The 23,918-nt window shown below is 51.5% G+C and overlaps 1 protein-coding gene across 1 annotated transcript in view; it reads right to left on the reverse strand.

Annotated features, from left to right (window-relative positions):
• Nucleotides 1-23,918, reverse strand: part of KLHL29 (kelch-like family member 29) — a 222,519-nt gene that overhangs the window by 12,270 nt on the left and 186,331 nt on the right. Inside the window, exons 4-6 of the mRNA XM_006880638.1 lie at nt 13,885-14,023; nt 4,410-4,612; nt 2,124-2,383 (exon numbers count right to left, since the gene is read on the reverse strand). Of these exons, the coding sequence (XP_006880700.1) occupies nt 2,124-2,383; nt 4,410-4,612; nt 13,885-14,023 (602 nt within the window). The remainder of the gene's footprint in view (nt 1-2,123; nt 2,384-4,409; nt 4,613-13,884; nt 14,024-23,918) is intronic.

A 23,918-nucleotide genomic window follows, 5' to 3' on the forward strand; every position in this document is an offset into this window, starting at 1 on the left:
AAACTTCAGTGCAGTGTCATTACCTACATATGAGGTGACAGTGGGGCACACTAGAGGATTCAAGGGGATATAGTGGGTGCAGAGACAGCGATGATGTCTGAGTGGGGTGTTGAAGAGTTGGTGTTAGCTGCCACTGGGCCAGCTCCCAACATGGTGGCCCCATGAACAATGAGATTGGCTTTCTTTGGCTGATTTTTCAGAAGTAGATCACCAGGCCTTTCTTCCTGGGTTGTCTCAGTCTAGAAACTGCTGAAACCTCTTCAGAATATCAGCAATGCAAAAGCTTTCACTGAAAGACAAGTGATGGCTGCACCTGAGGCACACTGGCTGGGAACTGAACTTGGTTTTCCTGTGTGGAAGGTGAGAAAACTGATACTTAAACACCAAGCTCGTGCTGGGAGTTTCCCATCACCCACTGCCATCCAGTCAATTCTGACTGACAGTGACCCTGTGGGACAGACTAGAACGGCCCCTTAGAGTTTCTGAGGCTGTCAATGATATGGAAGCACATCTTTCTCCTACAGAAGAAAGGGCCTTTGAACTATTGACCTTTGGGTGAGCCAGGCCTCCTCGCTGGGATCATTGGTAGACTTGAATGAAATGGGTTTTCTTGCTGCATACCAAATATTTTTTGCTGGGGCAGGGAGAAATGAGGCTGGAGAGGTTAGCAGAGGCAGTTCTCACATGCCATGCTTGCTAAGGATTTTGCAGTTTATCCTGTGGAGCTGATGAGGGAACTAATAAGGAGTTTTAAACAGAGAAATTACATGATCAAATTTGTTCTTTAGAATGAACACTCAGGCTGTAGAGTGGAAAATGGATTAGAAGGGAGCAAGATGGAAGGCAGGGGAATCACTTAGAAGAATGCAACAATTTTGCTAAGATTAGGGAGGAAAGAATGAGGAGAGAGAAGCAGAACCATTTAAGAGGGATTAAAAATGGAGAAATGACACACTTGGGGGCCAAATGGGCATGCAAAGTGTGGGAACATTCTAGATTCCTGTCAGGGTAAAGGGGAGAACCGAAATAAAGAACACAGGGAAAGGAGTAGGCTTGGGGCTTGATGAATTAAGAGGGGTGGAGGGACTTCTTGTTGGAAATGTGCAGTAGGTGATTGAAGATACAGGGAGAGAACGCAGGTGAGTAATCTGGGCAAGGACTTAGATTTGAGCGTTTTGGTGGACTGCGGCAGTGACTGTTATTAGTTGCTCAAGCAAAGTCCTTCCTCTGAACATACATCTGCCCTTGACACCTAATTGGTCTCATGGACTCAGTGCCTGGGCCAGGGTGCAGTGCTTGCTACAGGTCCTAGTACCCGACTCATCCTTTTCTTGTCCCTCTTCCTGCTCCCATCTGTCCTTGCCTCACCTGTCCTTCATAGCCTCAGCCCATGCTCCACTTTCCCTGCTTGGGTTCTTGCTTCTGGACCATTGTTTCCATTCATAGTCTGAGCTTTCTAAGAACTCTCATGCAATGGCACCAGTTCCTGGGGTTCTGCACAGGGCAGAACAAAGGCACTTCTCTCCTGAGCGAGGCCTCCAGCACTCATGGCCCCTCTGCCTCCAGGCCTCTCCAGAGGACTTTTCTCCTCGGTTCTCTGGCTTGGAGTCTCCATCTCTTTCCCTGAGGGATTCACCCTCGCTCTGCCATGTTTGTAGCAGTTTTCCATCTCCCACACGATTTCCACTTGGCGTCTCATTTTTCAGTAACCAGGGGATGGCGGGTCACCTCCTGCTGGGGTGAGCTCCAAGAGCCCCAGCTCAGGCTCACAGCCCTGGGACTGCAGGCTCCTGGGACTGCCCATCCAGGCCCTGCGGCTTCTTGGTTAGCGTCTTGGGCTCTCTTTCTAGGAAAAATCTAGCCTTCCAAAATCCTTTTGCATCTCCTTTGGAGTTTCTCATCTTTAATCCCTCCTGCCTCCTATCTGCAGCCCACACAAGAGCTGTTCCCACCTCCAGGGGCCTCCAAGATGCTGCCATTTCCTTCTCCCGGGCCCCACTGACTCCCCCTGCTGGTCAGATCAGGCAGCTCGGCCTCCTTTCCCTGATTTCATTCAACCCCATCACTGCTGCTGTATCCCAAACAGGGCTGGAGAGAGGACAGGTGCGGAGGCAGGCCTTTACCTGTGCCCGGGATGCAGGGTCCTTCTTGATCCACTTGATGACGGTCTCGTACACCAACTCCTCGGCCTTGGTGTTGAGGCTGTCGTTGGAGACGTAGGCGATGAAGTCATCCTTGGAGATGCTGAGGATCTCCTCCTGGGCTGCCACCTCGGGGAAGATCTGCAGCGCGAAGGCCTTGGCCATATGGTACAGCTCACTGCACTGCATGGCCTCGGCCATGGCCAGCACCCCCAGGCAGTTGCTGGCTGTCAGCTGCTTCTCTGCGGGTGAGAGTGAAGGACCAGTGACCAAAGGGCTGTGGAAGAGGACACCCCCTGTTTCCTTTGCCTATCTTCTACTCTAGAGGCCTCTATGGCCCCGTGCCTGTGTGAGCTCACCTCCAGCACCCCCACTCCCCATGCATTTCAATATCCTGGAGCCTAAGGGCCATTTCCTTACTTTTTCTCTATTCCATCCTATGCTGACTTTCGTTGCACCCTCAGCTCTTACAAGTATCAGAGAAGGATAGAGATGTCAGTGCAGGGCTTCCTCATTGCCTCATTCATTGTCTGTGGTGTAGGGAAGGCCCAGGTCCTCATAGCCTGGAGTTGGGGGCAGGAGGACCCCCCTAAGGCAGACAATGCCTTCTAGAATTGTGCTAAGTATGACTGAGGTCCCAGACTCTTTCTTTAGAATTATGCACCTCCCACCTGCCGACCCCCTGTCTTCTGTGTCTCATCCTCCCCTGAACTGAGCCTCTGGAGTCTGTCACTTGCACTTTCTTGAGATTCACTTAATAGCTTTTATTTTTAATGATGGAGAGGGTGAAACCAGGCTGCTCCTTGGAGACACACAAGGATTATGAAGCTCTGTCTCACATACTTTGGGCACATGGCCAGGAGAGACCAGTCCCTGGAGAGGGACATCATGCTTGGAAGGGTGGAGGGGCAACAAAGGAAAGGAAGACCCTGGATGAGATGGACTGACACAGTAACTGGGGTAATGGGGGTGGATTTGTTGGAGACAGTGAGACTGGCTCAGGATAGGGAAGGGTTCAGAGTTATTGTGCATAAGGTCGCTATGAGTCGCAGGTGACTTGACAGCACACAACGACGACGATGACAACAACAACAACAACAACAACAAAACGACAGTGTTCCAGGAAGCCCATGACTTTTGTAACTCTGAGGCTGTGGTTTCTGGCTTTTGTAGATTGCTGAACACCCCTGTGCACAGGTCAGTCTACTTGTCTCTGCTTAAATCTGCTCAGCTTCCCAAAGGCAGCACCTCCTTTTTTCCTCTCTGCTCCTCATACCCCATGTCACAAGTTCTTTGTGACTCTGGTCTTTGCTCTTTCCACTCAAGTGGGTAGCACTGCACTATAAAGTGGGGGAGATCTTGGAGTCTGTGACTTGCTGGAAGCCCCCAACCCTCATATCCCCATTCTGAGCCAGCATGATTCGGATGTCTATACCCAGCAGGCACCCGATGTGGACCAAGTATTAAACAAATTAAAGAAAATAAGATGCCTGTAGATTTTGAAGCTCATCTCACATGCTTTGGGCACGTGGCTAGGAAGGACAAGTCCCTGGAAAAATGACATCATGCTTGGAAGGTGAGGGGCAGTGTAAGAAAGGAAGACCCAGGAGGAGATGGAATCGTACAGTGACTGGGGCAATAGGGGTTGGTGTGTTGGAGTCAGTGAGACAGGCTTAGGACAGGGCAGGCTTCAGAGCTGTAGTACATAGGGTCACTGAGTCACAGGTGACTTGATGGTACATAGCAACAACAAGATGCTTGTGGCCAATATGCTCAAAGTTAAGAGAATTGGGCTGGAAGTTCAGTGTTTCTCCACATTTGAACCATTTGCACGACTCTCATTATTCTATGTTTCCACAAAGCTGGGCCAGGAACTAAGCCATCCCTCCCTACTTGAACAAACATGAGGTAGAGCTGCAAATTATCACCAAGCAAATGCCCTTGCAGGTAATGGTCAGAATGATCACCTTACTTCTGTGAGATACAGCAACACCGACCTCCTTTCCTACCCTTTGTTTCTTGACACTGACCTCATCTTCTACCCTTTGTTTTGTATCAAGTACATAGCTGATCCTCTAGGAAATTTTCAGAAGCAGTTAATCGCCCATCCTTCTCCAGGCCAGCAGCAGGTGGATTCGAGCCTCATGCCTTCGGAATTGCAGTGCAGCTTCTTACCACTACACCAGGAGAGCTCCCTTGACTACTCCTTCCTATTTTACAAATTTTCGGCCCGCCTCACCCCGAGCCCTGAATGTGCTCTCAGCTCACCAAGGAAGGACACACAGACTTTGCAGAAGGTGTGGAACTGGAACTTGCTGGCCGCCTCCAGCAGGGTTTTGGCGTTGGCCGAGTCGATGACCAGGGATCCTGTGTACACGAACTCCAGCAGCAGCTCCAGGACGTCCGCCTGCAGGTTGGACAGGACCAGCTCCAGCTTCTCCCGGCCGCCCTGGCCGCCGTCGCGCACGGACCTAGGCACAGAGACCAGGGTGTTCTTACCTGCGGGTTCCCGCGGCTGCGGCGCCGCCTCCTCACAGGGCTAGGTGTCCCTGCACACCTCAGTCACGCCCTTCGTTTAGGACTCAAAGGACACGGCAATGGACACACCTGAACCTAATGACCTTACACGGGATCTGAAAGAGAAGACTCTGACCAGAGATGCCCCAGAGAACAGAAAACCCTGCTTAATTATCACTACTTGGCATGTCCATGCAAAAAAAGATGCAAATAAAAAAGCATGAGCTGTGGATGGGGACGAGGACCAGGACTGGCCTCAAAGGGAAACAATACGGTTGCGCCCCACTGCTTGCATTGGCCTTTTCACTCAACAAGGCGAACAAGCCTGGGGCCCAGGTCCCGGGCCCTCAAGGGGGAGATTCTCCCTGGCAACTGAGGCCGGCAAGGCTCCCAATTGGCTGTGATCTCAGCCAATCCGGAGACTTCCTTGGGTCGCCGTACCCTGTCCCAGAACCCCGCAACAACCCCACCTTTTTCCAAAACATATTGTTTCCTTTTAGGCATGGAAGGGAAGCCCTTCATGACATTGCTTTGAAATTGAGGACGAGACGAGATAGACGGACAGAATGGTTAGAGCTGGGGAGGAGGGGAAGGGGAACAACCAAGGACTTCCGCCACAGACAGCCAGCAGCCATGACCTGGGACCTGGCCCGGGGCGGGGCCCTCCTGCCACATGGAACACGGGGTCAGAGGTCAGAGTGGCCTGCGTGTAGAGTGTGCATCGGGCTTGTGAACTGGGGGGAGCAGGGGAGGGACACAAATATATAAGTATGCTTATATCTGGTGTCTAAAAATACAAAACCATTGCAAAGACTCCTAAGGCCTGGGCAGCCGTGCCCTAAAGCTGGACCTGGAAGGAAACAGATAAAATGAAGCAAAAAAATAACACCAATATAGAAGTGACGCCAGGAGGAAAAATACCCAGAGCGTTAAGAGTCAGGAAGCAGGTTTCTCAGAAGTGATGAATGTGGCCGCCCCATCTCAGTCGCTCTGACCAGTCCTGAGACCCGCCAGGACCCTGGGTCTGCCCAGAGCTGGGGTCAGCCACATGGCTGCTCCACCCAGGGGCTTCCAGGCTCTGCTGGCTGGTCCCTTGGGTGCACCTGTGGCTGGTAACGGAGTATGGAGGTGTCCAACAAGCGAGGCTGGCTAACCACAGAGAGAGGCAGACTCCTGTCAAACGGGTGGGGTGGGGTGTTGGTGATGAAAACAGGGCAGAGAGCCAGGGGCTGGGGCCCCTGCTCTGCCACTGACTGGCTTCACAAGGCCTCAGCCCCCGCGTTCTGTGGAACAAGACAGTTGACCTAGATGAAGTCTAAAGTGCCTTTGGAGATTGTGTGTGACAGAGGCTGATAAATAGTTCCCTTTTCTACCTGATGGCATCTGAAATGTCACCAATAGCACAACAGTCTCTCAGGTTAAGCACTGGCCACTCTCAGACCTTTAAAATGCCTATGTTACTGGGTCAAAAACTGGCGAAAGAAGCTGTGATCCTGCTGTCTAAGCAACTGCCCAGAGTCCCCTGGGGTGCCATGCCAGGCTCTCCCCACAGCATGCCTCACATGGCCAGCAGCACTAAAGGGGGCCTGGCAAGGTGGTGAAGGCCCAGAAGGCATTGAAGGAAAGGTGTGGCTAAGCTGAGCAGAGGTCTGAGCAGCGCCCTCCTCCACAGTACAAACCTTGTCGTGGCTTCTTAAGTGATTTATGCATCTACCATTGGATGCCATTGGGATGGACCACCCAAGCTTCTGCCCTTGGGGGTTTTGGTGGGTATAAAAGTAGTTCATTGTATGATCACTTACAATCACAAAAGTTCTAAACAGACCTAAGAGGCCATCTGGTCAACCCCAGGCCTCTGATCTCTTACACAGAGTCTTCTCGCTTTGATTTTGCTGTCCTTGCCTTCTTCCCTCCTACATGCTATCCCTATCTTTTCTTCTTTATCTCCTTCATCCTCTCTGGAGGTCATACTGAGGTGACCAGCTGGGGCAGAGTTGACAAGACCAACGTAGAGCTGCTCACCTTCCCCCCTAAGCAGTCACTGCTTCTCCATGCTGGCCCGCCCACCACTACCTGCGAGTCCTCAGGAAGGGTAGCTCAAACCTGTGAAGAGCTGAGGTGAGGCTTCAGGACAGACAGACAGACACTCACACAACCCCTGGCTTTCCCTGAGAATTGTGGAATCCCCGTGGGGAGGGGTGTTGGCCAGGCACCGGCCTATGGAGCCTAGTGGATGAGGTGGCTAAATCAGCATCATAGCACCTGTAAAGAGTAGCCCATTTGCCCAGAATTTAAACAAGGTCACGAGGGGCAAGGTGGTGTCTGTGTGGCTGAGCAGCTCAGGGATTCTTTGGGGAAGCACAAGTGATGTGACCCAGTGCTTTCTGAGAGGGGATCCCTGGGCCAAGGGTCTGCTGGAGGCCTCTCGGATTGGATGCTAGATCCTGTGCGCTGTGCCCCTGTCCCAGTGCCCACACAGATACTTGGGAAAGTGATAGAGACTGTCAGGCAGCTGAGTTGAAGATGAGGAGAGAAGTCAAGGCCCAAGGAGATCTGATATGTGCTCATGAGCCCATATTCATGTTTACTGGTCACACAGGTATGGTGGTCTAAAGAGCTGGGAGTGCTCCACTCCCTAGACCTCCTCTCTTTGAGCAAGACTCCTCTGGAAGCATCCTGATGGCAGCCACTGTCACTAGTAGGGACTACTAGTCTGTTCCACAGAAGACTCATCCCTGTTTTAAGATGGTTCTTAGAGTCTATCCTCCCATTCTACTTGGTCCTAGTGCGATTTGAGGGAGCTGCTGGGAACAGCCTTGGACAGAGGTGACTTGACATGCACATCTGATACTTGAAGGGGTAGCGGCATGGGGGCTGGTGCAGCCCTCAGCCAGGTCAGTGCTTCCCACAGTCTCTTGGGAGAGCCCACTGCCTGGGACACATCCCATACTGTATAGGTCTGGACATGTAGGTAGGCTGGAAAGGCAGAGTTCCCAACATTTGGATGTCTGAAACCCTACAGCCATTGGGGGGGGGGGAGATAATTGTCCCTCTCTAGACTCAGTACATGGTGCAAGCTGGAACTGGGTATTGTATGGGACCTTAGAATAATGGAAGTCAGGTGAGTTGGCTTGACTACAAGCCAAAAAGTTGGAGTTTCAGACCCATCCAGAGACAGCTCCAAAGCAAGGCCTGTGGATATACTTCCAAAATATTTCAGCCTTGACATTCCTACGGAGTGTAGTTCTTTTCTGCCCACACAGTCACTATGAGTTCCAGCTGACTTGATGACACCTGGCTTCGTTTGCTTTTTGGCAGGCTGTGGTGGCCTGGGGCAGGTGAGGCATGCAGCTGAGATCCGCTCTGTTTGGGAGTGATGGCCTTGCCTTCCTGATGTGATTTCCACCCTGAACCATGCAGAGAAGGTTGGGCACAAACACAGGCACCCAGGAGCGGCACAGCATCGTGGGGACTTGTGTGGCCCAAGCTGGCTCTAGCACACCCATCCTGACTTGAAGATGGGCCTTCCTCACATAATTCACAAATCCCAGAGATGCGAGTTCACTCCTCTTGCTATCAGTTCTTGTAGGCCATCTTTTGATTGTCCCTGAGGTGCTGTCATCTATAAATGTCTATTTCCACAGAGAAGATGAAAGGTGTCTGCCTTGATTACTCAAGTGTATTGGGTTCCTTTACATTCAGGATCTGTCACTCAGTTGACTAAGTCCTTTAAGTCAATGGAGTCTCCAGGTGGCACGTGCTTGAATTCATTCAGAGGGATGTTGGAAGAAAAGCCCAGCGGTCTACTTCGGAAAACCCAGCCACTGAAAACCCTATGAAGCACACAGCTCTACTCTAACACACAGTCACCAATATTTACTGCAGCTTCCTCCCTCCGTGCTGGAAAGGGAGTGAAAAGCCCAGAGCCTATATATGGGGTTTTGAAAAATTAACTTAGAAAAATTAGCTAATTTGTCCATCTGTTTTCATTCAGTATGAAAACAGGATATAATTCAGAAGTGTCATAGGCGCCAACCGGCTGTGGGAGATGAGTCTCAGCTGTTGCGTCCAATGCCAGCTTCAGGTGTCTGCCCCATTTAGTTTGCCGAGGGGCATGGCTTTCCTCCTTGGCTGGGCACTTTCTCCCCCACTTGGGCCGGGGAGTGTGTCTGGAAGTGCTGGCAAGGAGGGCAGTACGTCTGCTATCTCTGTAGAGCAGGGAGGTCCTCTGTCCTCTGCAGGAGCCTGCAGCTGGCCCAGTCACGGAGCTCAAGTGATCGCTGTCATTACAGTACACGTCCCCCATGGCTGCGGAGGGGGCCTCTCCTCCATGGGCCAAACGAGAACATGCAGGTCAGATCTAGATCCTGCTCATGGGTGCTGAGAACCAACTGTGGGTTTGGGAGGCTACTGTATACTCTTTATTTGGTCTAATAAAAAAACCAAACCATTTGCTGTGGAGTCAATTCTGACTCCTGGTAACCCCATGTGTAGCAGAGCTGAATGGTTCCATAAGGTTTTCAGCAGCTGCTGTTTTTGAGAAATAGTTCAGGTCTTTTATCTTTCTTTCTTTCTTTTTTTTTTTTTAGGCACCTCTGAGTGGACAAGGACCTCCAACCCTTTCAGTTAGTAGGGCACGCCCCTTATAGGTTTGGTTGCTGTTAATTGTCATCTAAAGAATTCTGACTCATGGTTGACCCCATGTGTGCAGAGTAGCCCTGCTCCACGGGAGTTTCAAGGTGCTGACCTTTTAGAAGCAAGCTGCCAGGAGTTACTGGGTCTACCCCGTGCTAAAAGTCCTCCTGAAGCCTGAACTCCTCTGTTTTCTCTTCCTTGTAAAAACGCCACTCAATCCTGCTTGGCTGTTGGGCGTCCTGCCCTCCTTATCCTCCCAGGATGAGGCCCAGCTATTCCTGCAGGGTGCACCCTGGTCATCGCAGGGACAGACGGAAGGTAACAAACTGGTGGGAGCAGGGGCCCCAGCATGCTCAACACAGGCTCTGCCTCACGCACCCTCCTCTAAGGGCCCCTGTTCCCAGCTTTCAACCCAAAAGATGCAGCACCCCAGACATGGCCACTCTGCGACCACGATGCCTGTTTGGGGGGAGATTAGATCTTCTGTGGGCAGGACCTGCGGCCAGTTTACAGGCATTTTTAAAGATGTCTGGTCATACACATGAATACACACACACACACCCATGGACCCTTTCCTTACATACATGTCTACACCATCAGCCCTCTGGCTTCACGCTTCTTCCTCACAGACTTCATGCTCAAGCAAATGCTACCTTTTTTTTTTTTATCTCCTCTGGGTTAGCATATTGCGCACTTCAGATTCAGATCTCAAATAGAATCTCCAGTCTAATGAATGGCTACTTGGCATTCCTGAGCCTCAACATTTTCATCTGCCTCTAAGAATAGTGGGAGGATTTCCAGGATGACATCAGAGACCTTTCCAAGTCTCTTCTGGGGACCAGGGAAGGAGTAGGTCTTGCCCTTGTCAGGAGAAGAAAAGAGCTTTGCTATACAGTACAGCAAGGAAGGAAGTGGGAAGGGAGCCTGGCAGGTTCAGCCTGGAGCGGGGACCCGGAGGCGGGGCTGGGGGCAGACTTTGCTCTGACCCATCAAGAAGGGCTGAAAGGTGCCTGAGCTGAAGCAACGCTGGGCCGCTGGTCAAAGAGGAAGTTCGAACTAGTCTTCACTCCTGGTCTCCTTGTCATTTCTTTATAAAACACACATCTAACCATGATGCCCTGAGGCTTAAAACAGAGCCCCTGGGATCTGGCTCCTTCCTGCCTCGGCAGCCTCGTCCTCTCTTTCCATTTCACCCTCACACCTGACACTGTCGTTTCTTTGACTGTCTGCAATTCCATGCTACTCCAAGGTCCTACTCAGGTCGTCCTCTCTCCCTTTGCTCACAGATTCCTTTTTTCCCCTCAAAACCTCAGGTAATACCTCTTCCGTGAAGCCTTCCTACGTGGAGGTAGACACTTTGTCTCAGACCCTATTTCCATCTCTGCACTTCCTCTGCCCACCTCTGCTCTGGGCTCTATTCTTATCGACAACACCCTGCACCCCAAGACTATGGGTTCTCTAAGGACAGACACCTACCTGGTCTAGTGTTTTGTGCAAAACCTGGTGCCTAGGGAGTAGTAGATCCCTGTTCGTGGAGTGAATGCTGTTGTTGTTAAATGCCACTGAGTCAGAACTGACCCATAGCTGGCCCTTTAGCGGGTCTTTAGAGATATCCCATCCTTCTTCCATGAAGCAGCTGGTGGATTTGAACCATATGCCTTTGGGATTACAGTGCAGCTTCTTACCACTAGGCCACCAGAGCTGCCAGTGAATAGTGAGGAAATAGTTTTATTTTGTACATCTTTTTCCTGTGGCACTAAGTGAAGGCTGGAGCTGGGATAGTCCTTAAAGGGTCAGGGAACCTTCGTGGGGTTGGGAGGGGAGGGGAAGTACCACTGCCCCATGCTGGAGGTAGAAAAGAGTGCAGCCTGAGCCTTCAGTTCTGTGGTCCTGAAACAGCAGGAAGTAGGGCATCTGTCCTTTATCGGACCCACGTGGCCAGGTCTTTTCCAGAACTGTGGGACCTTCATGAAGGTAAGAGCCATGATATTGTGCCCTGGAGCCTGCCTCCCACAATTGGTCCCTGCCACCCTGCTCCGACAAGCAGAAGCGCCTGAGGAAGAAATCAGTGTTGGAGGCCTAGGTCTGGCTAGCACTGAGACTCTGGGTCACTCTGGGCCACTGTGCACTAGGTCTCCAGGGTGACAGATGTGAAGGAGCCTGAAACAGCAAGGCAACATCAGCTGCTCTCTGACTGTACAGAGCCAGGAAGGAAATATCTTGCGGTAAAGCTTCAGCTCTCCTTCCTACAGAAGGAATTTGTTTGCAGCTATTAGCATAAATGGTGATGTATACCCCAAGGTTAGGACTAGGGAAATAAAATTTGAAGTGGCTGCAAATTAGCACTGGGATCTTCAACCACAGGGGTGCCTCAGGCTCTGCTCAGGCCTCCCCTCCTCCCCCACTCTTCCCTGAGTGACCCTCCTGTCACTGCTGGCCTCCACTGTCTGTCTCCAGGCCCAGACCTCTCTTGTTTGCTACCTACCAGTCCTCTCAGACTGTAGACACGTATCATGTGCAAAGCTGAATTCATTGCCTTACCCAAAACCCACTCGCTTCCTAACGCTCCCCTCCTACCCGCCTGTGGGCCTGCCTTCCTGCCTGTGACCCCTCGTGTTCCTGACCCTTTCAGGTCACCTGCCTCAGGTTCTGGGCTGTACTTGTACATGTCTCAAGTCCTACCTGGCCATGCTCATCCCTCACTATCCTCAAGGACATCAGAGCTCCAAGGGGACCGGACATGGGCTCAGCCAGCCTCCTGCCTTCCAGATGAGGGTCCCTGAGGCCTGAGAGAATGGTAGAAACTGCCTGGGGTGACAGGACAGGGGGCAGAGTCAGGTGGGGAATCCAGTTCTCCTAATTTCCAAGGGTTGCTCTCTCCCTCAAGCCACAGCCTCAAGCTCCAGCACCTTCCTCTCCTGTTCGGGCCCCTGGGGCTGTCCTATGGGACCTCAGCTCTAGGTTGAAAGCTCCTCCCCGATCCTCTTGGTGGCTCCATATCCTCAGATGGACCAGAACGTCAGCCTGGGATCAGAGCCTGCTTGCCACTCCCCCAGCCCTGGGAAGGCTTTCCCTGCCCCACCCTGCTCGCCTCTCTGTCTCCTACTCTACTCCCTCCCACCCTGTCAGGGCCTGTCCTGGCCTCCACTCTTGGGTCCTACCTAGGGGTGTCCTGTTATCTGTTGTGCACAGTGTTGGGCATCAAAGCAGGGGACAGAGGGAAGGCAGAGGGTCCTATGTGCCCTTTCCCCATGGCCTCTGGTCCACAGCTGGGCATCCTTCAGTACTGTCCTGCCCCTGTCCTCTTGACCCTCTCCAGCTCATCTGGGGTTGGGATCAAGGTCATAGGCTGCCACATTTGCAATCCAGCCATCAGGTGCTGCAGGTCAGTACTGATTCCAGAATCTTCCAAGTGTGGCAGCACATAGACATCCCTGGCCTGAGGAAGCCATTGATTGTGCCCCTCCACCCAGGGCCCTGTGCTCACACAGCAGGGCGGGAGCCTTGACTGGCCCAGGAGACAAGACGTTACAAAGAGCCTGCCCCTTCCTGCACCACATGGGCCAGCGCAGCCGGGTGGGAAGGACACAACGGATCAGAAGGGAGGTGCCAGCCAGTGTGCCATCCTGAAACAAAACACAGTCACTCCGGGGTTAGTTGGCAATTCAAACAGAGCACTGGGAAGCAAGCAGAGGTCCTGTCCTCCCACTGTGAGCACAGTCCCGGCTCCGCATCTGCCCCGGAGAGGCTGCAAGGCAAAATGAGCAGCGGCATTAATCTGCTGATGGGTGGGAGAGACATGAGCGTTACCCCGGGCTGGCCCCCTCGCTGCTCGCCCTCACTAAGGAGCTAGAAGGTGGCCCCTGACTTCTTTGCAAGGGTGTGAAGCAGACAAATTAAAACAAAAAATCAACATAATGGGAAAAATAAAAAGATGCCCATGCACCGTTAAGACTCATTCAGGTAGAAATAGCCGGGACAAAGGGCAGAGAGGGAGGGACACCAAGGTTGAGCAAGACCGTGTTTAGGACACACTTGGTCCCTGCTCGCACACCTCCGGCTTGGGCTCAGTGAGCAGGTCGTAAGTTATGCAATCAAAGAGACTTTGGCTACAAGTCTCTTCTCCCTAACCCAAACTGGGGACATGACAAGCAGCGCCTTGGGAGCCTCATGCTCCTCATGGGGGGACAGTCTCGTCGATGTGCCTTTCTGGTATTAAGTGTGCCATCGACAGCAGTGACGATGGGGCCCCAGTGGGGACAGTGCGCAGTGATCCCTTAAAACGGAGTCTTAAGTCCTTCTAATCTCCGAGAGGGCTTGTGAGCCACTGAGGATGTTGGATCCTAGGGGCAGGGCAGGGGTGTAGTCTACTGCTGGCAGAGGCCCCTGGTGACCGGAAGAGCTGTGTGGGGAGGGCTGGGGGCAGTGGCTGCTCTGAGGCTGTGTGTGAGAGGACACTTAGGGAGAGATGGCTACTGGCTCTGTGACAGGGAGTCACGCTTCAGGAACCTGTAAGAGAGGGGAGGAGAAAAGCGACACAAAAGCGTCCTACAAAGGAACAGACCCGACCACAGCTGGAAGGAAGGCAAACCTTTGAATCAGGTCCTTGAAATACAAGCTGCAGGAAGCTAGAACATTTTGGTGGACTTCAAACTCTCTGCCTTCAACAACAATTTTCAGGTCTGTAAACGCTTTCGCTCTGCGCTGCTGGTTCAATTCCTTCAACATTTCTGCAGAACAGAGAAGACAGACAGGGCCAGGTTCCCATTAAGAGTTTTTTTTTCTCTTTCCCCTTTTTTATTTATTAAAAAAATTCTTTTCAAGAAGTAGAGAAATAGGAAATACTTGATATTATTTCTTGGCAAGACTGGCTCAACAATGACAATCAAAAGAAGTCACAAACAATGCATAAACAAGCGGGGACTGGGAAGCTATGTAACCAAAGAATAACCACTTAAAAAGAAAAAAAAAAGCCCAAAGACGATTATTTAAAAAAAAAAAATCAAACCCAGAAATTGAAAGGTTTGGGGAGGGGGAAGATTCTCATACTGACAATTGGAAACATAGAGAATACATTATCACAGACAATTAAAACCCGTTATATAAACTACGCAACAAGTTCTCCAAATGCCAATGAGTGCTGATGTAATTGATACCAAGTAAAGCATGGCATTGCGATGTAGGATGGGCTGGATATGGGTCAAAGGAATAAAAACCACAAAACCTGCAAAAACAGCATCCCTTAGGTTAGACACAGCCGTGGTGGTGGTGGGGTGAGCTCCTGGCGAACCTTTCCTCCCCTTCCACACTTCTAAGGGGTGGCAAGCAGGAGACAGAGGGCCCTAGGAACCTCCCATGTCTGGGTCATGCTCTCCAGGAACCCCACAATCCATGGGGGAGTCAGCAGGAGCCTGGCTTGCAGCCCCAGCAGGTCCCCAGAAGCAGCCTCAGGGTCCTTCCCACTGTGGCATGAACCTACCTTTGCCTGGTGCCTTGGTCTCTGACAGTGCCCAGGATCAGGGGGAACCTGGACACCTTCTCTCAGACCCACCCCAGGGCTCAGAAGGGGGAGAGAGGAAAGAGTCTCCCGGGTTTCATTTGTTTTCTATGCTTTCTTAGTTTGCATCTAGTTTTTCAGGCAAAAGGTGTTTCAGACCCCGCAACCTTGCCTGGCCCAGCCAACCTGCTGGCCCCCAGGGCTCTGCAGGTAGGTCTGAAGCTGTTGGACAGTCTGTCTTTAGCATGTCCAGGAGCCAGACTTCAGAGGCTCTGATTCTAGGGCCAAACGACTTAGTCTATCATCCGGCCAGGCTCTGTCATTTGGCAGATCTATAGGGTTCAAGTTGTGACTGAGTTCCACCTTCCAAGTCCTCTCCCTCACCCCAGACTCTCTAGGTTTGCGCTGACCCCTCGGTGCTGTTCTACAGTCTCCCCTCCAGCACATTCTGCTCCAGCCTGACCAGTCATCTCTGCCCACAACTGCCTGTGGGCCACCATTTCCTGTGGTAACAGGAACAGGGCGGAGAGGAGGGGAGCTCTGTGGGCCGTGCAAGCTGTGGCCTGAAGGCAGGTGGGGTGTAGAGAGATGAAAACGATGCCCAGGTTTCTGGGGAGGGTGTGGGACACCCAGGAGGGGAGTGGATGATGAGTTCAATCTGAGGTGGGCCTGTGGGGTTTCTAGGGGTGATGTGTAGGAGACAGTGGACAGAGAGGCCAGCATAGGAGGGAAGGCAGAGGCTGGCTGCACCCAGATGGCTCGACCACTGACAAGATGATTTTAGAAGTTGGCTGCATTCACACACCTCAACTTCAAAAAGAGCCACTGACTGAATGACCAAAACCATGCCAGTTTTTGAGTGTTATGGGATATGAGTGTAGGGGAAGAAGACTTCTGGACTGGGAGCCTGAAGATCTTAGATGTGTAAAGTGTTCTAGCATTTTTGGCCTCAATTTCCCCAGTCACAAAGGGTCAGGGACACCTACCTGCTCTGTGGTCCTCTGCCCATCATGCTTCCATGTGTGACAGATGTGGCTTCATGTGCCTGCTGAGGTGACCAGTGCTCAGAGTAGTGGTGTCATTAGGGGGATGCCAATCACAACCCTGACGTTGTCTGAGGGAGTGACCTCAAACCGACCCTAGGGTCCCTGGTGGGGGCAGAGTGGCCAGTGCTGTGGGGGAGGGGATGCCCAGGTAGTGGTGTCCCTAGAGGCCCACTGAGGCAGAAGAGGGTCTCAGATTTGAAGAGGGGAGAAGATGGGAGTCAGGGCTGCGCATCCCAGGCTGCATGGAGACAGGGCAGAGCCACCTATCCATGGGGTTAGAGTGAGGGGTGAGGTGCTGGGGATTCACTGGCTGGCTGCCCCCAGGACGTGACACTGTGGCACTAACTCTAGTGATGCCACAGCCTCAGGGGCCCGGGAAGTACAACTACACAAATTGCCCGATTCTGCATGGATCCCAAACACTCTGGATCCTTTGCATGATGCGTGCTTCAGAACCAGATCTCAGACATGATGTCAGGAGCTGAGTCTGCCTCGTCCTTGCTGGTTGCAGGAATCCTGGTTGCAGACAGGAAGGATCCAGGCATCCCCCTGGTGAAGGCAGGAGCTCTAGGACTCTCACTTTCTGGTAATCAGAATTTGATAGTTGGAAACAATTCCTCTCTTTGAGAAGAAATTCTCAACTTAGGAAAATGCTTGCCAGAGGCTTTCCAAGTTTCACAGGAGGGCCCAAGTACATTCAAAGCATCAATCAGTTGTTTTGGGTTTACTGTGGCTGGCTGTGTGCCCAGCCTGGGCCAGGGAATTTTAGATTATGTATTAGAAGGAGGTGCAAAATGTTAATACGTGAGTCTGCTACCCTAAAGCTCAGAGGCTTGAGTCCAGCTAGAAGCACCACATAAGAAAAGCCTGGAAGATCTCCTTCCCACAGTTCAGCCACTGGGAAGCTGCTGGAGCACAGTTCTACCCTCGCATGATGAAGTCATCATGAGCTGGAATCAGGAGTGGTTTCTGGTTATCAGAGAGGAGCACAGGAGGGATATTGGGGGACTACATTCCCAGAATAGAGCCCAGCTGGCTTCCTCCTCACCACAGGTCCTGGCAAAGGATGGTCCCTTTCATCTCTGAGAAGGACTGTGGGTCCTTGAGGAAACTTCCAGCTGGGGGGATTGGTTCCCTGGCTTGGGAGGTCTGCCTACCCCAGGGTGGTGGGCCAGCCAGGTGTCCCGTGTGGACTCCAGCAGCACCTAACACCGTGCAGGGGTTCTGCTCATGGTAGGTGCAGGATTTGTTCATCTTGGGTTTGGGAAAAGGGCCCTCCCCAGGTAGGAGCTCTGCGGGGTCTGGTGGGTGAAAGGTTGAGCGGCCTGGGGGGGCCCTTCTCACCTGGTGGGACAAAGCCTTTGCTGCAGGATCCTCCCTATTGACAGAGCCTCAGGAATTATCTCCTGCTCTGTGCGGCTCTGGCTGCATGCCCACCTGTGCCTGGGGGACCCCACGCCCTCACCTCACCCACAGAAGTGACTACCCAGGACAGTCTGCCTGGCCTCACAGTGAGAAAAGTGAGAAATTCCTCTTATTCAGGACCACCTGTCAGAAAATTCACCCCCAAGGATTCCACTCCCTGCAGATCCCCAACCACTCTCCCTAGGCCTCTTGCTGACTCTCATGTTTGTTCCATGTCCTGTCTGCTTTACCTTCTGCAAACCTCACACTTATTTTCTAATTGAGCCACCATTCTTCCACTCGGGTCACTGCAGCAACCTCCGAGGACGCCCCCGCTTCCAGTCTGTTCCCTCCAGGCCATCCTCATGCCGCTGCTCACACAGCCTGGTCATCACCCTGCTTAAACACAGCTCTTCAAAGCTGAGCAGGGCGAGCAAGGCCTCTTGTGATACATCCTCCTCCCGTGTCAGTTCCTTCTCTGCTGATGGGTCCTTTACTCTCCAATGCAGCCTCCCTGAACCCCAGGTAGGCACTCCCCACCCCATTAAGCCTCCATTCACTGTCCCATCTGCCTGGAACCTTCTTCCTTCTTCATCGGGCTAAATATTCTTTATCCTTCAATACCAGGTAAGATGCTTACTTAGACCAGTGAGTCTCGTTTTCTTCTTCTTCGCATATCCTGCCCCTCTTCCCTCTACCATCCTCCGTCTCCTCCTGGGCATACTCTTTAAACAGCACAGTTGCTATTGTTTGCTGTTGAGTTGGAACCAACTCACCGTTGATCTTCCAGCTGATCTTTTCAGAGGCAGTAAATCACGCTGGAGGATGGGCAATGTCCTGCGGGTCATAACTATTTACTTACACGTCTGCCTTTTGCACTAGACAACATTTTGTTGATATTTTCAACTCTCAGCTCATAACTCATCTCATCATCTCACTGCCTTCAAGTTAGAATTGACTCTGAGCTGAACCTATATTGGATTTCTGGAGACTGTAAATCACATGTGCAGAGAATGCCCGTCTCTATCCTGGGGAGCGGCAAACTCCAGGGATGCACTGTCTTTGGTTTAGCAGCTACACTCCCTATAGATTGGTCCCCAGAGCTCCTAGCACCTCTGTTGTTATTGTCGTTGTGTACTGTCAAGTCAGAACCAATCCACAGGTGACCCTCCAACGGGTCTTCAGAGGTATTAAAATGCACGGCAGGAGACTGCCCATCCTTATCCTGCGGAGCAGCTGGTAGATCCGAACCACCTGCCTCTGGGGGTGCAGTGCACAGCACACGTACAGGGAGACACACGGCAGGTGTGGTCTGTTGTAATTCCTCGCACCCAGGGGTAGAATCCAGTTCATCACCCCCTGAGTCCTGGCTGGCCTATGACTTGCTCTGGATCATTGACTGTGGTGGGAAGGACCTTTGTGAGCTGTGAGCCTCAATCGTGGGAAGCTCTGCTCACTTCTGTTCATCCCCTGAGACCTCTGTTGCTGCCACCTTATGAGCAAGCCTGGGCTACTCTGCTGGAGAACGAACGGGCACGCGGAACAGACACAAGCTGATAAGCCATCCCAGCTGAATCACTTGGACCAGCCAACCCCAGACAACATCAGCCAAGCCTGAGCCAGATCAGCTCAGCTTAGCTCAGCCTGTCAGTCGCAGAATCACAACCTAGTGGCTTCTGTTTTAAGCCGCCACGTTTTAGAGTGACTGGTTATGCGGCAAGAGCCAACGAATATTGAAAAAAAGCATGAATAAATAATGGATTCCACTTCATAGAGAACTTTCACTGTGTCAGTTTCTCCTTTGTGATTCAGTTCGAGGCTACTTTCGAGCGCTCAAGTCATGTGATTAGTTGCCATCAAGTCAGCCTCCTGATGCGTAGCAAACACACTCATCAGAATGAAACACAGCCCGCTCTTGCCTCACCCTCATGATTGGCTGTGAATCTGACTGTTACGATCCATGGGATATTCGCTGGCAGATTTTCAGAAGTTTATTGTCAAGTTTCCTTTCTAGGTTGTCTGAGACTGGCTGCATCAGAGCGACATGCAAGCCTCCACTGACAGAGAAGTGGCAACTGAGGAGTCTTGACTGGGACTCAAACCTAGGTCTCTCACATGGAAGGCCAGCTTTCTACCACTAAGCCACCTCTACCTCAGACCACAAGACCTCTCTCCTCTGGTCTTAAGCCCCAGTACAGGTGACTGGGGTAAACTGGCTCTGTGGACACAGCTATAAAAGGCAACAGAGGGATGGAGGATGCTGTGGAAGGTCTGTCTGGGGCTAGATGCTTTATCTGGAAGCCACAAACCGAACCAAGACGGGAGATGAAGTCACAGCCAAACTTCTGCATATTTTTCACCAAACGACACAAGTTATTTGTCAGAGACTAATGGGCTCGTTCCAGCTGGACTAGAAGGGCTGTCTGAGATGGTAATAAAGAGGAAGAGATGTCAAATATTAAAAGGCAAAGAATTTCAGTGGCTTTGCTGCAGAGAAGTCCATTAAATCAGAGCCCCGAGAAAGGTTCTGCAGCCAAATACTTTTTTTTCAGAGCTCAAGTGAGAACCTAGCTAGGTGATAAATGGTCCCGATTCTATTGGTATTTATGACACATATTTGATAAAGGACCCGAAAAAATTATAAACTCAGAACGGTTGTGAAATATACTGAGAAAGCCTAGTGAAGACTATGTCATGCATGCCCAGAGGACAATCCATCTGGGGGCGGAGACGCTGGCGTGCGCAGACACTGTGGGGACAAATGGAGGCTTTCCTCCAACCCACGCCTCCCCTTGCCGCTGCTCAGCACCGAGCACCCCTGACGGATCAGATACGTGCTTTCCCTCCTTCTTCTTCTCCAAAGAAGAGCTGGCCGCAGGGCTGGCCTGGAGCGCTGGGCAGGCTCCAGCTCCCAGGCCAGAGAGAACGAAGCCTGAGCTGGAGGAATGGGCTTTCCACAGGGCCACCCTAGTCTCCGCCCATTCTCGTTCAGGGGCACTCAAAACTGAGTCCTCCAGAGGAGAAAATGCGAACAACTCTGACTTCTTGCCTGCACTGGGAGTTTTAGGGAGAAGAGGGTTCTTTTACTGCCAAATGGTCAGTCTCATTATTTATCTGAAAGGGAACCACGGCTCCAGGAGCAGCTTCTTCCCTCCCCCTTCCTGCAGCCGCCTGCTGCACACTGGGTGACAAGATGTATTTCTTTACCAGTGATTCTGGCACCAACAGTCCTCTCGGCCCCTGCAGCCACTGGCCTGCACATGATGTGTTTGCTGAATGGAACCTGAAGATCACCTTCTACGTAGAAAATTTTTAAGCCTTCATAAAACTGCTACTGGACTGAATTAAAGTCCTGGCACCCAATGTGTAACTGAGCCTTCTTCTGCCTCTCATTTCTGCTGACACAGAGTTGACTCTTCACTGGAGTCCTAGAAACCACTCGTGAGGAGATTGCCCATCTCTACCGTGTGGAGCCGCTGGTGGATTTGAACTTCTAGCCGGGCATGGTCTTTGGGTTAGCATTGCAATTTTCTAGAAACTACTCCATCAGAGTTCCCTAGAGTCTTCTTAGACGTTGCAGTCACTTGACATTTCCTGCATAGAATATTCTGGAACCTTCATAAGATGAACAGAAACATTCCCTCTCTTCCCCTGGGTTTGTGTGGCTGGCTGTCCTGGTTGTCAGTCAGTATCCGGCTAGGGCCTAGGGCAGCGTGGCTGGGAGGCCTAGATCTAGTCACAAAGCCATCACACTTCCTGCTGTGACCCTGGGTAAGGTCTTCTGTCTCTCAGCTCTTTTCCTCATTGAGAAGTGGACCCACCAGCGATGCCTTTGCACACTCCTCAGGGTTGGCGCTCAGAACCTTGTTCGACCTTCTCTGACCTCATCTGAGCTCCACCTTCTATTCCTGTCCCTACTGACCTCTCAAATGTTCACATCCCATTTCCTCATGTTAGTTGCTTCTCTTTACACCCCTCTGGCTTTCTACCCCTAGTCTTCCCTACAATTATTTTCTGGAGTTCGGTCCATCCCACCCACCTCTGCTTAAATCCTAGTCTCGGAATTTTTACTGTGCTCTTCAGCTGGGGTTAACTTCACTCTGCCTGTGGTCACAAGGTACTTTTTTTTGATGCCTCGATCACAATGCAGATTGCTGGCTGCTCCTTTCCGGGAGTGTGTGTGTGTGTGTGTGTGTTTCACTTCTAGACTATAATCTCTTTAGGGCTTATTTCTCTACCATCCCCTCCCTGCTCCAAGTACCTGACACTATGCTTTGCACCAAAAGTTTCTGAAGGGAATTAAAAACATTTGTAGGCCACACGCAAATTTTGTACATGGTGGTTAAGAACAACTTTCCCTAAATGTGATCCGTCCAAACCCTTTGAAATGTCATGGGCATGTGGGATTGGAGAGAGCACGCATGAACGCAGAAGTCAAAGACTCTTCTTACATGTGATGCAGAGGATAAAAGGGAGCAGAACCTTCAGGAGACGCTGGAGACGCTACCAGGCTCTGCTAACGACAGAGACAATTCTGCACAGCAATCCGTAGTTCCAGAGAATTCTTATGTCTTTTATTTAGCTCCTCCTTGGGGAGGAATTTATTTTTTCTGTTCAGCTCCAGTGGCATTGAAGAGCCTTGGATAGTTCTTCTGGACAGGGGTGGCCACTTCCTGGGCAGGCTGTTGACCAGATGTGGTCTTGACAACATAGGGCCAGTGAGAACCCACCCTCTCCATTGCACAGGTGGCCAGCTGCCCACATACAAGTCAGTAACTGGTCAAGTTCACTGACAGCTGTTGCCTGTGAGGGTTGGAGATGAAGGAAACATTTGTTTGGGAAGAAGAAATGGGAGGAAAGACGGCGGAGTGCCTGGACCTCAGCACTAGCCTAAGGTGTGTGGTCAGAAGCGTGATCACCGTGAAGGTTGGAAGTCAAGTTTCCCTTGACACACCAGGGAAGCCCACAGAGCAGACCCTGAGACTGCAATGGATGGAGGTCCTCTGGTGGAGTCAAATATTAACAGCATTAAGGGAGCTCTGGTGTCCTAGGGGTAAGAAGCTATGCTGCAATCCCAAAGATATACAGTTCGAACCCACCAGCTGCTGCACAGGAGAAAGATGGGCAATTTCCTGTGTGATTAACTGGCTCTGAAAACTCTCTGGAGGGACAGCTTTGGATTTGTTCCAACTTGATGGTAAACAACAACAATCATTCCTGACCCCTGTAAGAAAGCTTCTATCTGTGATCTTTCTCCTGTTTTGAGGATGGAGACTGGGGTAACGCAAATACACCCTGCAGTGGAGAGTGAAAAGTATCAGAGGACAGGGCTGAGGTACCTCAGGAGATGGACAGGGATTGGGAGGTCTCAATGAGGAACGAGGCTGAGGTTAGGGACTCAGGAGCTCTGCAGAGAGCTTGGATGCTAGCATGAAGTGCTGGGGCTGGGCTTGTAGGAACAGGCTGATGTGCAGTGATAGAGACCAGGCAAGTCAAGTCAGGTCCTGAGAGCTCCATAAGGCTTAGCATCCAGAGGCTTGACCCACAGGGTCAGGTGGGATGGCTGGGTTTCGCTAGGGGCTTGTGCACTTCAGACTCCTGCCAACCCCCTCATACTGAACAAGGCTGGCTTAGCTTGTGGAGGATGAGACGCCAAGGGGAATAGACACAAGCAGTGAGTCATCTTAGCTGAGCCATGTAGACGAATCAACTCCAGGAGTCATACAGGGAAAGAGAGGTGCTGATGGATCTTGGGCCTTGGGAGTTGGAGAGGATGTGCCTTATTGTCTGACCCAAGGGACAGAAGTGTATCCTTTGTAGTGGGGCTGAGGCTCAAAGGCTAATTACCATAATTCATCCCTCTGTGTTCCTAGAACATGCTGTGTCCCCAGGAACCTGTGTTTTGCCCATAGCATAATTACTTGCTATGTTGTCAGGTGTCGTTATGATGTTGAGTCCTTTCCTGGCCACAGCAAATCCATGTATGGCAGAACAAAACACACTGTCCTGCACCATTCTCACACCTGCTGCTGCTATGCTGGGCTTATGATTACAGCCATGCATCACTCCATCTCACTGAATACCTCTCTCGTTTTCTCTGACCCTCCACCAAGTGTGGCGTCTTTCTCCAGGGACTAGACCCTCCTGATAAGACACACGAAGTATGTAGTATTAGGACTCTGAATCTTCTTCTTGAAGAATAGGAAATAGTTCCTGCCAGGAAGTACAAAGCCAACATGCCAAGACAGATAGGAAAGATCCAAGGAGGGGACCGTGTTCAGCACCAATGACCCTCGGCACTTAGAGCTCTCCGAGGTGCTGAACACAGTCCCCTCCTCGGATAGCTCTAAGTGCCGAGGGTCATTGGTAAGAGAACTCTAGAGAGGGCAGGGTGCCCTGGAATGGAGGCCTGTGCTCTGGCCGGTGAGCATGAGAAACGGATATACAATTTCAGAGACAGACTTGGGACCCCGGAATCTGGGACCTACCTGGCCTTGCTTATTGATTTATTAGGCATTCACTGGCTGAGGCGACTGTCAGGAGGGCATGTGAGTGGATGTGTTCTCAGACCAAGGGGAGCGCTCGATTTCACTTTAAGGCGGTGAGAGAAAAGTCTAACTAAACACTGGGCTGAGGAGGAGCTGGCTGATTCTGATGCCACAGAGGAGGTGATGGCTG

This window comes from Elephantulus edwardii, unplaced genomic scaffold, assembly GCF_000299155.1.
Source record: "Elephantulus edwardii isolate Elephantulus edwardi_28Jun2011 unplaced genomic scaffold, EleEdw1.0 scaffold00009, whole genome shotgun sequence".
Lineage (NCBI taxonomy): Eukaryota > Metazoa > Chordata > Mammalia > Macroscelidea > Macroscelididae > Elephantulus > Elephantulus edwardii.